The sequence below is a fragment of the Antechinus flavipes genome, chromosome 3 (genome assembly GCF_016432865.1).
Source record: "Antechinus flavipes isolate AdamAnt ecotype Samford, QLD, Australia chromosome 3, AdamAnt_v2, whole genome shotgun sequence".
NCBI classification, from domain to species: Eukaryota; Metazoa; Chordata; class Mammalia; order Dasyuromorphia; family Dasyuridae; genus Antechinus; species Antechinus flavipes.
The window spans coordinates 495,492,657-495,507,103 of record NC_067400.1 but is presented as its reverse complement, the minus strand read 5'-3'; the positions used below and the strand labels follow the sequence as shown (position 1 = coordinate 495,507,103).

Genomic DNA, 14,447 nt, shown 5'->3' with positions numbered 1-14,447 from the left:
GTTTTAGAGGTAAGGAAAAGAAACTTGCCAAAAGACAAACTACAGCCCATGTGTATTTATGGTGGAAATTATTTATACCTGGTGCTTCTTGGTCTGAGGCTCTCTTTCTATCCACATTGGCTCTTGTGTAATAAAATTTATTCTAAAAATCACACTATTAAAAAAACTCAAGCATTAAATGACTAAGTGCTACATTTAGGACAGACACAGTACAATGAAAAGAGCATTGTCCTGTGAGCTGGAAAACCTGCCCTACAACTTCACCTCTGAAAATTACTACCTATAGAAGTTCTGTACCTGCTCTTTGCCTAGGATCAGATTAAATGGCATTTAAGGCCCCTTGTAGCTCTAGGTCTATAATCCTTGATGTAGAAATTTCAAAGTAAAAGTTTCCTTGGAAGATCAGTAGGATCAGAAAAGGCAGATGAGACTATGAGAACACAACATATTTTTAAAGTATTAAGAGTCAACAATCCTATTATTGTTTCCAGTAAATCACAGCTAATTTCCTGCATGTAGAAATTAAAAATCATTCATTTCTGAATTTTGCTGCTCTAATTTGAGAAATGCTAAGGGACAGACTTTATACCTGAACACCTCTAGGAATTCCCACTTCTTATAATCTCAGCCTCCCACAAATCTGTGGGGAAAAATACCCCAAAATTGATTCTTTACACATTAGAAGGATTGAAACAGTTTATCTAAAATAACTTATTTGAAATATGCAAAATTCAATGCAGATCTCTGATTAAGGCATTCCTTGTATAAGCAAAGACATTTCTGGGGCATGTAACTTTATTTCTTGGTTGTGATAAGATATGGAATTTCAGAGTTGGAAGATACTTCAATAATCCCCTGGCTGAATCTGAACTTGAAAGAAAACCTCCTTTAAAACAGTTCAGATGAGTGATCTCCAGATTGTGAGCTACCTGCTTCTCCTTTCCAGGCAGTCCTGGGACCCACTTTGGAATAGTTATTTTTGTTCTATTTTCCTTTTATGGATCCTCATGCAGTCTCTTTGCAATTTCTACTCGTTGTTCTTAGTTCTATTCTAGTGGGTCAAAAAGATCAAGTCTAATTCTTTTTCTACACCAGCCATTTCAGATACTGGAAAAGAATCATCATTCCTCCTGCCTCTCCAATTTTCTTCTCCTAATTTAACGATTTCAGTTTCTTTCAAATGAACCCTGTGAATTCAGTCCCAAATACTGACAAAAATAGACATTTTCTGTCCTCTTTTCCAACCATTAGTCCTTTCTTGGGGATATACTCTCAAAAGATTTCTCCTTTCTCATGAACAACATTTATATTCACACGCAATTATCCGTCTAAAAACATCTTTACAGAGAAGGAGGAAGGCAGGAAAGCAGTCAGACTGATATGAAATGATGTAAAAACACATTTCCTTTGTAGAAAAATCTAAAAGAACCAAAAACTAGGGAAAAAAAGAACCAAACACCTAGTTGGCCAATCTTCCCAAAAGAGGAGGCTTTTTGTTTATTTGTTTTGCTGGTCTTTAGACACTTTTTAAACTAACAATTTTTTACAAAGTGATTATCAAGAATTTTAAACTTTTAAAATACTTATAACTTTAAAAAAGTATATAAGTACACTATGGTATTAAGCACAATGTGCAATAAAAATAAAATATTAGAAATCTGGAACAATCTTCTCTAAAAGTAAAAATTGAAAACTGGTCAAAATCGAAGATTTTTAAATTTAAAAAGACCATGACAACTCTGCTAACAGATACATTAAGCATTTCAGCAGAATGGTGGCTCATGTATTAACACTGCTACTCTTCCCTGAGGATGGCTACACTGAACATAAACTTTCTCTCTTGGCTATTTTAATTGAATACCTTTTTTTTTTTTTTCTTATGCTAAAACATCAGTTAAGAGCCTACCTGACGTTTTGGAGAATTTGCTGTGCTGGGATTGACATTCCGCAATGCCTAAGAGTAAAAAATAAGATGGATAAAAATTATTTTAAGCCACATGGTTTGGCTATGCAGGCTGATTTAACAAACACCATCCAGTCTCATCTCCATAGCACAGAATTCCCATGACAGCCCAAAAGGAGACAGATTGAGGGAGGTAAAAGCCAATGGAGCCACCATATGAAAACTAAGAAGTTTTTATAGCATTTGAGGAAAGGACAGGAAAAAAAAAAAAAAAACCAACAACAACAATCTGGCCTGTGTTTATGAGATATAAGAACTAAACTGCCACGTGGTAATCATTTTTATGGACTTTCTCCTCCAAAGATTGCATAATCATAGGATCATAGATCTTGGGCTGGAATGGACCATGAAGGCCTTCAAGTCAACTACCTCTTTTACTGAAGAGGCAACTGAGGCAGCAACTGAGGCACAGAGTAATTAAGTAACCTGCCCAAGGCCCTATAATTAATAAGTTTGAATTTGAATTTGAATTCAGGACTTTCTGATTCTTAAGTCCAGTGCCCTACCCACAACACCATCCTGCCTAATTTCCTATTGCTGAGATTTTGCTTTTCAAATAGCTGCTAAGAGAATGTAGAAAGCACCACTGATATGTTAGTGAAAAAAGAGTTTTTCATGGAAATGTTTTAAAGACTTTTATCAGATGACCTAACAACACTTTATATATAGACTACTGGCATAAAAGGAAATAGTGACTATATCCCCCTTTCCTTTTCCACACAACCTCTTCAAGATTTAACATAGAAGGAGATAATGAAGAAAATAAAGTTGTTATCTTTAAGGAAATGAAACTCTTCCCCTTCCCTTCCCCCCCTCCAGGACCCAACACCCAGAGTAATAGTGCAAAGAATAAAATTATCAAGATATTTTGGAAGGAAGGAGTTCATAAACAACAATATTTTCCCACTTAAGACCCAGGCTAACCTATTATTGACAAGCAAGATGACAGAGAGCCAATTTTTAATTCTCTAAAGGTTATCTAGAAAGGAAAGCAAATGGGATTTTCAGGGGAACATAATTAATAACTGCTAATTGATATTTTACTTGACTTTTATATGCTTTGCTTTTCTAAGAACTCAGTTTTGTAACAATGGTTCAAACAGCATACTTCACACAAATGAATATTTGTTGAAATGAACTATATTAACCAGGGCCCAGGAACTACAAAATGAAAAGCAACCAATGAAAAAGGATTGAATTATATGCTAATGAATTTTCTCCATCATAAAAAAAAAATTGTAAACTTCATGGCATTACCTTGTAATAATGTTATAGAACCATTTAATTGAAAAGTTTTTCTCTTAAGAAATATTGATAGAAAATCACATTTGGGGAGATATTTAATCTTCTTAACTAGCTTACTCCTTCTACCCTATTAAGAACAGATGGAGAAACATTCCTTTAAAAGTACTTCCTGACATCACACGTCAAAGTTTCCCGTTCTGTTAATCATGTGCCTACTATACTAGAAACACACTAATACTTTGCTTTCCCTTGAGAAGAATTCCATATAAGGTGAGTTTGTCTTAGATTTTAAGTCAGAACTGTTCCTACAGTGTTAAAAAAAAATTTTTTTTAAAATTAATTTCACTTTAAAAAGTAGTTCTGTGTCATAAACTACCCAAGATGATGAGAGGTCACAGTGTTTTCTGCTGATACTAATGATGCACTGTAAAAATACTGTTTTTTTTTTTTTAAAGGATAATAAAAAATGGATGAGGTTTACAAATTCTTAGCCTGTAACCTTTGCATTTTTATGACTGTGAAGTAGAGCAGAAAAGAAATTCTGATTGGGGGGAGGGGAGAAGAGAGTATCTTGAAGAGAGTACTTTCTGAAAGAAAAGTGATGAGGGTGGAAAAGAAATATTCCAAATTCTCTGTTATCCTATGCTTCTAAGTGGAAAACAATTTGAAGGCACTCTGGAAGCTTCTGACATTGGACAAGAAAATCAACCTCACCATCTCATTAACTGAAAAGAAGAGTATATTTAGGGTGGTGTTCCTATCAATTATGAGGGGAATAGATACTTCTGCCATAACCTAATCAATTCACCTGCTTCTTTGGAGTCTTTTACTCTATTCAGTCTTCAGAGATGGAACAATATTCATGTGCCATCTGAACTCAACAAAGCAAGTTTTGTAAGGATGCGATGAGCTCCTGGCCACTAGGTGAAGAGGCCCCGGGCCTACCTGGCCTAGCTCTCTTGTCCCAAACCAGAGGTCAGCAAGAAGGGAGCAGAGAAAGAGCACACTCTTGGCGTAACATGCGCAAGCATTATTCACAGCAGCTAAAAGCTAACCATGCCCAACACCAGAAAGTAGGATAAAAAAGGGGAAGACTGGTTTCTAACCTGTGGCCTCACCTGCCGAAGCAGTTCCTGGTGCTTCAGTCGGAGCCTCTCTTTTTCCACCTGCAGCTGCTGTAGTCTCATCTGCTGCTGCTGATTAGAACTACCTCCACCCATCACGCTGCCTTGGGGACTCTGGGGAGCCAGGGGTGGCGGCTGCTTCACAGGAGCACTCTGACTGATTCTCTGGTTCATGGCTGGAAAGGAATAAAAGAGCAATCCTGAAAAATCTTAACTAGTGAAAGCAAAGGAATGTCTTAATCAGAAGTAGGAGTGGGAGGGTGAGAGATTTCTGGTAGAATTTGTCAGATAATCCTCAGCTGTGCTACTAAGGAAAAATCCAATGGAATGAGAGTTACTGATACATGCTCATTAAACACACACACACACACACACACACACACACACACACACACACACACACACACACACACACACACACACACACACACACACACACACACACACACACACACGCTGGTGACACAAGGGATAGAGCACCAGGCTTGAAGTCAGGAGGACCTGAGCTCAAATCTGACCTCAGACTCTTAACCCTTCCTAGATGTGTGATCCTGGGCAAGTCACTTAACTCCAATTGCCTCAGCAAAACAAAACCAAAAAAACCTCCCTGACATATGCCATTCATTGACTCAGTGGAACAAACACCTTGAGATTTTATTGTGCAAAGGGCCCAAAATAGAATGATAAATTCACCTTTTTCATATCTCTCTTCTTCTCACTGTCTGAGAAGATGAATTATTAACTATTTAATATACTTTACTTAAGTTTTTCTAAATCTGATTTACAAAAATTGGCAAGAATGGTCAAATAAACAGAAAAAATATATTTTAAAAAAACACCCCAAAACACATAGATCAAAATCAGGCTGCCCTGTGACAAAAGACACAAAACTAGTCATACCCTTTCCTGTAGGACTTTAAGGGAATACCTTCCAAGGAAATAACTAGGAAGAGAACTATTTGTAGCAAATTTGGAGCTACATTAAATATAAATATATAACAGGATATAGTTTTTACACATATATAAATAACATTTCTATATAACCAATGTTACATGTTTAAAAAAAATCTAAAAAATTTAAATGTAGCAGTTAGAAAATAGCTAAATTGTGGTAAGTGAGCTTAACAGAGGACTACATATTGTTATAAAGAGTAATAAATACAAAGAGCATTTAGGAAATAAGTGGAAAATAGCTATGAAATGATTAAAATAATTGTAACATACACTTTATCAAAATAAAATTATTTCTTAAACTTCCAAATTGCAACTTGATTCATAAAAACTCCATTTTAAAAACAATTAATTTAAGAAAGTTTCAGTTGTATGAAGTAAGGAGACTCAACTGGCATTCTATCAAAGAATATTAGTAAATACTTATATAGAGTTGTAAATGCTTGATTCATGATACTAACTCATTAAATATTATTCAGAATTTTGCACGCATTAAACGAGTTATACTGAATAGATTTTTAAAATCAAGTGGAAAAAAAAGAGTTGTTCTTCCCAATACTAATTCATAATGGTGCTTAATTACAAAGTTTCTTAGTTCTGTTGTCATATATTCTCATTAAGTTCATGATTCCTTGTTGTATAACTATTCTTAAATAGTAATGATACATAATTTTATATATATATGCATAAATCAGCAAAAAAGTAAGTAGTAAATTTTATAACATTAAAAAACATAAAGATACTACTGAGAATGAAAAAAACAACAACTGTGAAACAGTAAAAAGATCTGCATGTTAAAAAGGTGAACTATTCCCCATAGAAAATGGAGAGAAATAATATAAGTGAAGATAATACACACTTTCAAAACTCTTAATGACAATTAAAAAAAAAAATAAACAAAAAACTCCTTCCCACAAATCCACATATCAGCCACGTCTGAACACGTATATCTTACTTTTATCTTATGCCTATCAATCGCTTTTCCCAGGAGGTGAAAAGCAAGCACACTTAGTCCTCTGGAATTGTGCCTGGATATTGATCAGAATTCCAATCTTTAAAATTCATGATGCTTCAAAATGTTCACCTAGTTTTTGTTCATTTCATTACTATTTCTGCTCATTTTTCTATCAGTTCATACAAATCTTACCATCTTTTCCAGAATATTTTTTATTATTTCATATACCATAATTTGTTTAACCATTCCAACATATGTTTTCTAGTTTTTTGCCACAAGAAAAGTACTACTACAATTGAAAACAAAACAAAACACCAAAACCCATAAAGATCCTCTTTTTTTTTCTTTGCCCTCTTTAGGATATAAGCCTAGAAGTAGTACTGATGTGTGAAAGGGTATGCAGTTTAATGATTTGAGGACATAGTTCCAAGTTGCTTTCCAGAATAATGGAATAATTTCACAACTCTATCAACAGGGTTATTTGTGCTCATCTTCCAACATTCCTTTTGATAATTAACGTTTTCTTTTTATTGTCATTTTTATCCATCTGATCAGTGTGAGATAGAACCTCATAGATGTTTTTATTTATATTTTTCTTCTTTTTTAGTGATCTGTATCATTCTTCTATAATATTGGCAACAGTTTGCAATTTTTCCTTGGAAACTATATTTCCCAAAAGGTTGAAATAGAAAAGGCAGCTAAGTCTTCTTGGGAAACGTATTCCTGAAATTAATCCTCAAAATCTTAAAAAAAAAAAAAAAACCCCAACTTAAAAAAAAAAAAATTGTAAATATTTAACAATTGTTCATTAAAGGACTAGCATAAGGTCATTATGGTAAACTAAAGGTATTTCAAGTCTCATACTATCTTTGAGGACAAGATGCTGTTTATCCTTTATTTTAAAAAAGAACAAAGGACTTCATAGGATAATGTCTAGACTTATGCATAAATTGAATTTAAGGCAGAGAATTGCACAAAGTTATCAGTCTCATTCTTTCTTCCAGAGTCAATGAAGTCCAGTGGCCAGAAAAAAATTAGGATGACTAACAAATGGTCCAGAAAGCAGTGGATGATCTTTGAGGTCTGACCAATCATCACTAGTTTGTCACTTTTATGGCCACTGAAACAAATTGTTCTCAAATAACCATTCCCCTGAAGAGGTCTTCACTTGGAATAGACATTTACCTAACTCATCATTGGGGCTGATGCCCGTTGGTTACCAAGCAACTTGCTTTAGCCCATTTGCTGAGATGGTTTTGGGGAATGTGACCGCTGAATATACCATAGCTTCTTGTTAACTTGGACAAGTGACAGAATTGGGAGACAGACACAAAAAAGTGGTAAGCAGCCCTGAAAAGGATTCAGCAAGTCCCTCACATCAGAAGTGAGTCACCCCTGAATTATTTCTAAATGTGCCTCACTTTTCTCATATGGAAAATGAACTGGAGAAGGAAAAGGAAAATAACTCCAGTTATCTTTGTCAAGAAAACCCCAAATGGAGTCATGAAGAATTTGGACATGATTAAAAAACAACGAAGACAAGATTGGAAAAATATGGACTAGATATGGCTAGATAAATTTGTGATTATTTGGACAATCATATATAAAGAAATGTTATAAAAATGTTAATGAACAAATATTGTCAAACTAGTTAGAATTTATAAATCTTTTAATAAATAACTTGGATAAAACAGATAAAAACAGAGAAAGCATATTTATGAGAATTATAAATAGCACTAACTAGAATGGATTGATGATAAACTCGGTGATAATATTTAAAGTTTTACACATAGATTTCAAAAAAAAAAAAAAAAAGAATGAGTAATTATAAGATGGGCGAATATGGCTCAACTACAATTTATATGAAAAAACACCTGGGCATTTGATTTTATTTGATCATGAGTTTAATAACTAACACATCGTTGATGTGGAGTTGTGAACTAATGCCACCATTTCTGGAGATCAATTTGAACTATGCACAAGGGGCTATCAAACTGTGTATATCCTTTGATTCAGCAATTTCTCTCCTGGACGTATACCCCAAAGAGATCATAAAAGAGGGAAAAGCACCCACATGTGCAAAAATGTTTGTGATAGCCCTTTTTGTAGTGAAAAGGAACTGGAAACTGAGTGGATGCCCATCAGGTGGGGAATGGCTGAATAAATTATGGTATATGAATACTATGCAATATTATTGTTCTATAAGAAATGATCAGGAGGATGATTTTAGAGAGGCAGGGAGAGACTTACATGAACTGATGCTAAGTGAAATGAGTAGAACCAAGAAAACATTGAACATGGCTACAAGATTATGTGACGATCAATTGTGATGAACTTGGCTCTTTTGAACAATGAGATGACTCAGGTCAATTCCAATAACTTGTGATGGAAAGAGCCATCTGAATCCAGAAAGAGACTGTTGGATTGAATGTGGATCACAACATAGTATTTTCACCTTTTTTGTTGTTTGCATGCTTTTTTCATTCTCATTTTTCCTTTTTTGATTTGATTTTTTTCTTGATAAACGTGGAAATATGTCTAGAAGAATTCTACATGCTTAACCTATATTACATTATTTGCTATGTAGGAGAGGGGGTGGGAGGGACAAAAATTTGGAACACAAAGTTTTGCCAGGGTGAATCATGAAAACTATTTTTGTATGTATTTTGAAAATAAAAACCTATCATTAAAAATTTTAAAAAGAATGATTTCACCGTAAGAATTCAGAAGAAAAAGAGACTTCAGAAACAATCTAGTGGAATAACTCCATCTATAAATATCTCTAATAGGTTTAGCCTCTCCTTGAATACTTCCAGTTTCAAAACACTCACGGTATCACTTCCATTTGGTGTTAACTCTGTAATGGAATTATTCCTTAAGTTGGATTGAAATATACCTGCTTATAAATTTCATCCAATAGTGACTTAAATGAATTATATTATTTCTAAAAAAAGCTTAAGTTTAAAAGTTTAAGCCTGAATTACATTAATAATCAAGTTTCCAATTGTGAGATATAACCCACTGAACTATAAAATTACATCTGTAGTTATTATATTTGTTTATAGCTAACATTTCAACATGTCTAATCACAAAATGTTAACATTTCAAAAGGAGGGCAACTAGAAAAGTTTCCATATAAAAAACATGTTTTATATCAAGAAAGATGGAGAGAACTGAGCATGCTTATCCTGGATAAAGGAGATTTTAGAGAAACTAAAGGGTATCATATATGGAAGGGTAATTATGGCGTTGCCTCCACATTCTAAAATGACAAACAATGGGTAGAAATTCTAGCAAAGTAAAATTCAAAATTAATTAAGAGAAGGAATTTCTATCACTTAGAGCTATCCAACATTGCCTCAAAAAGTAATAGCTTTCCCATCAATGGAAGTTTTCAAACAGTGGTTGGCCATTTTGAAAGGATGATTACTACACCTTTGAGTAGAAAACTAAATTAGATGATTGGTGATTTTGCATAAGTACACCAAAACTCTTCCAACATAAAAAATAAACTGAATTTTCCCAAATAAGAAATGCAGTCTGTTATAGTCGATGTACATATTTAATTATGTTTACTGTAAATGTTTCTAATGCTTCCATCTATATGACACAAATAATTCTATAAGCTGTCCAAGCTCATTTTAGGTGACTGGTTTGAAGGCAAATAAACCTTGTTTGTCTATTGGATACAAGATTTACCAATTTCTTGAAGCATCCTTTTCTTTACTTTTTGCATGTGTTGAGCATTTGAACAGCACACAGGATTATGCACTCACATGGGGTATATAGGAAAGACCTCACAGGCGGCCCAGAAACAAAACAGGCTTTGTTTGGGGCAGGGTAGGAAGGGAAGGGCAGCTAAGAAAGAAAAAATAATAGCATTATCCTTTCCTCCTTTTATATTCAATCACCAAATACTTAAAAGTTATAATAAATACTTTTTAATACAAAAAGCCTCAGAAGCATCATGGTAGGCTATGAGCCAAAGCTGTTTAAAATCTGTATTTTTCAACTGCTCCAAAGTCTGTGATATTTGAGCTATGAAACTGCTTTAGTTTTACTTAAAGACGCAGCCCCGCCTATTTTGGCAGTTTTGACTTAGCAAATGAGCTACTAGGCAGTTATGTAAAATAAATGAGAACTCTTAAATGGGAAAATGGGTCAACACTCTCTCTCCTGAGTATGACTGCTCACTTTAAGCATTTGAATGTTTAACATTAAGAAGATTTTAGTGTATTTCTCTACAGATTAAGTAACTTTTTGAAGACTTAAGTTTTTGAGATGTGGTCTTCTACACCTATTAAGCTTTTAAAAGAACTTCCATCCTATTTTGATATAGTTTTAATATCATTATTGTAACACCACGATCAGCAAGGAGACAACAAAACTGCTTAAAATACATAACACTGTTTCTACCAGCTCTCACAGTATACAAAGCTAAAATGAAAGTTATTACTTTTTTTGGTTTCAAATTTGCTTAAACTTCAGTCACTGAGATATTTAACTGTCTATGCTTTTAATTTATTTATAATTGAGGTTTGAAACAACAAATTTCATTTCACCCCTTTTACCTAAAAATAAAGCAGTAAACATAATAAATAAAAATAGATGGCTTTAAAAAAAATCAGAGCTACTGAAATATCTATAGATTAATCTGGTATATTAATAACTGAAATGATAATGATGATAATAATAACAATAATTAAGATTTATAAAGCACTATTATGTGCCAGGCATTATGCTAAGGATTTTATAAGATTTTATAATTATCCTTACAATACTTATAATTTATAAAATCATCTCATTTAATCTTTGCAATAATCCTATGAGGTCAACATTGTTATCCCCATTTTGTAGTTGAATAAACTGAAGGAAAGAAAGCAAGCAAGCAAGCAGGAAAGTTTATATGACTTGTCCAGTATCAAACAGCTAGTATTTGAGTCTGGATTTGAAATTGGATTTTTTCTGAGTCCAGGCCCAGTGTTCTAGCCAATGCACTGCCCACCTGCCTCCATGATGACTGGTGAGGAGGAAGATCACTAGCATATGTGGTTTTTAAAATTTACAAAGTGCTTTACATTATTATTTGATTTAATCTTCACAATAACATGGAGAGATAGCTACTACCATCATCCCTCTCTATTTTCAAGATGAGAAAACTGAGAACAAGAGATTGAACGATTTGCCAGGAACACATAGCTAGTAAGTAAGGCAGGATATGAACTGAATCTTCCTGACATCAGGTAATCCAGTATCCCACTCATACTCTAATGCCCATGGAGTAGCTGAAGAACTTTGGGGGGTGGAATGGTGTGGGCTTACTACTGAGAGTCTGTACAGAGTTAAGATTTGAAATCAAGTCTTAACTTCAAATCCAGTTTTCTTTTAACTTCACCTAGCTTTCTCTTATAATACAATCTACCAATCAACAACTCTATATCTTATAATATAGACCAATTACAATAACATGCATATCTGAAAACTTTTTGACATTTAAAACAGAATATCTTTTTCAAAAGATAGGAATTATTGCTCACCAGGTGAACATGACAAAGAAGATACCTTAGAAGAATAACAATGAATCTTAAAATTTTAATCATAAAATGATAACCAGATTACCTTCTCATCAGTGACATTTCTTTTCCATCAATTCAGAATTCCCAAATCTTTTATGTTAGAAACATCCATCAAGTCGGCAATATCTGAATAGTGTGCAAGCTTTTTATTCCTTCACCTCAACACATCAAAATTATACCCTCTCTTTGTTATTATGGCTTGAATTTTTATTATATGCCATGGGAAATAGAATTTCCTAGCATGAGAAAGATGAACATGCATAAAACGTATTTTAACGTGTCCCTAATATATTGGCCCTCCACCAATGTCAACTGTGTTTTATATCCAAAAGTCCCAGATCTTCCTGTACAACTCACAATATTTTTATTGAACTTTTTTGAATAACTTGTAAATAGTACATCCTGGCAACAATCAAATACTCCTTTTTATTATGTAAAAAAGTTTGGGTGCTGATGGGTGCCACCTTAAAACATGGTTTTAAATAATATCTGTATGAATTGTTTGTTTACATTTCCTTTAACAGTTAAGAAGAGAACTCCAGAGGATGCTGAAAGTTCTCTTGTTCTTTCTCACACATTATAAGCTAGTAAGAAACCATACATAAAAGATCCACTGGCATTGTAACCATCATGCTTAATTGCTCAATCTACAAAATAGGCATTAAAAAACCCTCAAAACCCCAAATTGGAAGGATGATTATTCTAGCCCATTTCTGGAAGAACCTAGGATCTACCTAAGTCAGTCAAGAGAAAATGCAACAAGGCAATAATGACTATTTGAATGCCCAGATTTGGTTTCAGTTTTAGATTAAGCATCAGATAGATAAGCTGTCTTCTGCTTTTTCCTAACCAAATTACTGAATGACAGTAACAAAGTTTTGCAATAGTTTATAAAGATATTAATGAGAAATACCAACTATTTACAGACATCAAGAATCCTACTTCCTCTATTACCAACTAAACCAATGAAACCCTGGTGAAGCCTAATTGTTGCTGAAATAATTTCAAATAATATAAAATGGACAAACAGAACATCATCTTCTTATCACCTCATTAAGCACTTTGGGTCAGAACCCTGGGATTGCTAAATGAGGTGAGGAGGAGAACATGTTCTAGCCAGCTATCGGTTCTTGTTCCCCAAAGAGGGAATGATTGTTCCTCCTGGGGAAAAAAAAAAAAAAAAAGCTGTTAAAATACACTTAGGAAGTTCAGGTAAAGGAGCTAATTGTTCCTTCAAAGCAAGATTAATTTTTAAAAGATATTGATTATAATGAATCCACAATAAATTGAACAAATTAAATAGTAACTGTGAAAATAGTCTTTTGTGATTACTACGTCTAATCTCTTGCAAAATTCCTCAACATCTGTATCACCTACAACTTGCTTAGAGTTCTTATTCTCCTCCTAGGGTGGGATGACAGAAAATAAGTATATTTCTGAAGCATACTATTGCATCTGATTAGAGCTAAAGAGATCTTAGAAGCAATTGAGTCCAAGCCTATCATTTTGAAGAGTAAAAAACAGGGTAGGAAAATTAAATTAACTTTCCTAAGAAAATCTAAAGAGTTAGAATCTAAATCTTCTTGATCTAGTTCAGTACTCTAACCACTATACACTATGCTGTCTTCATAAAAAAATAAACATTTACTGAACAGCCACTCTTTAAAGAGGTTATAGCAAGCATTGGTGGTTAAAGAATATTTGATTAATATTATTACTGAAATAAGGTTTGCCTTGGGAGACTACAATATTCACTAAGCCTTTATTTTTTCAGAGAATTTGCTATAAAACTTCCTTTTATCTTGTGATAAAAACTAGTCTATATAGTCATTTATAATGGCAAATATAAAGTGAGTTCCCATTTGAAACCTAGAAAAATGCTTTTAATCAGCATATTGCATTTTTGTTTACAAAAACATATGCTAAATAAATCCTCAAATTACCTTGTCAGATGGCCAGGAAAAAGAACAAAAGTAAATTTAAAAAAAAATCCATTCATACGACTTAAAGTTAAAGCTTTAAAGGCGGGCATGAAGGATTTATTTTGCCTATTTAGGAAAGCCCTATAGTTATTGCTTTTCCATTATATAAGGAGCACTGAAACTGTAAAAAGACACCACAAAAGGAAATATTTTGTGTATTTTTTCCAGAAATTTTTCAAAGATATATTTATATGAACACCAAAAGATAATATGATTTCAGTGGTGTTGGCACTTTCCCTACTGGCACAGAGTACACCCAATCTGTGCCTAAATAGGTAATCTTTGGGAGAGTCTATGGGTGAATAAATGTATGACGTGCTGGCCAACATAATAGCTAGGTAAGCTGGCTCCTCAGGTAACAAGGAATACAGTAGTCATCATAACCACATTCAGGTTTTCTGGTTTGATTGGGTAGGCCACATCTTACAGGGAGCTTTGGAGAATCCAGTGTCAGGTCCAAGTCACCGTGAGGCAACAGAATAGAATCTCAATGGAAATTTTTAATATACTTATGTCAATATACAATCAAGTGGGCAACAATTTAAAAATGTGCCCAAAGAAAATGAATGACATTTTCCAAATAAATCAAAGGTAGTCTGTGCTTGCTATCCTCCAGCCCTCCCATCCCATCCATCACCATTTATTCAGTTG

At 33.7% G+C, this 14,447-nt stretch overlaps 1 protein-coding gene across 9 annotated transcripts in view; it reads right to left on the bottom strand.

The window, feature by feature from the left end:
• YAP1 (Yes1 associated transcriptional regulator) overlaps nucleotides 1–14,447 on the bottom strand; it is a 151,335-nt gene that overhangs the window by 21,560 nt on the left and 115,328 nt on the right. For 3 of the 9 annotated variants that reach the window (XM_051986868.1, XM_051986870.1, XM_051986875.1), the window contains 2 exons: nucleotides 4,315–4,508; nucleotides 1,907–1,954 (listed from right to left, as the gene is read on the bottom strand). In XM_051986868.1, the coding sequence (XP_051842828.1) occupies nucleotides 1,907–1,954; nucleotides 4,315–4,508 (242 nt within the window). The remainder of the gene's footprint in view (nucleotides 1–1,906; nucleotides 1,955–4,314; nucleotides 4,509–14,447) is intronic. The other 6 variants (XM_051986871.1, XM_051986872.1, XM_051986876.1 and 3 more) reach the window with 2 other exon arrangements.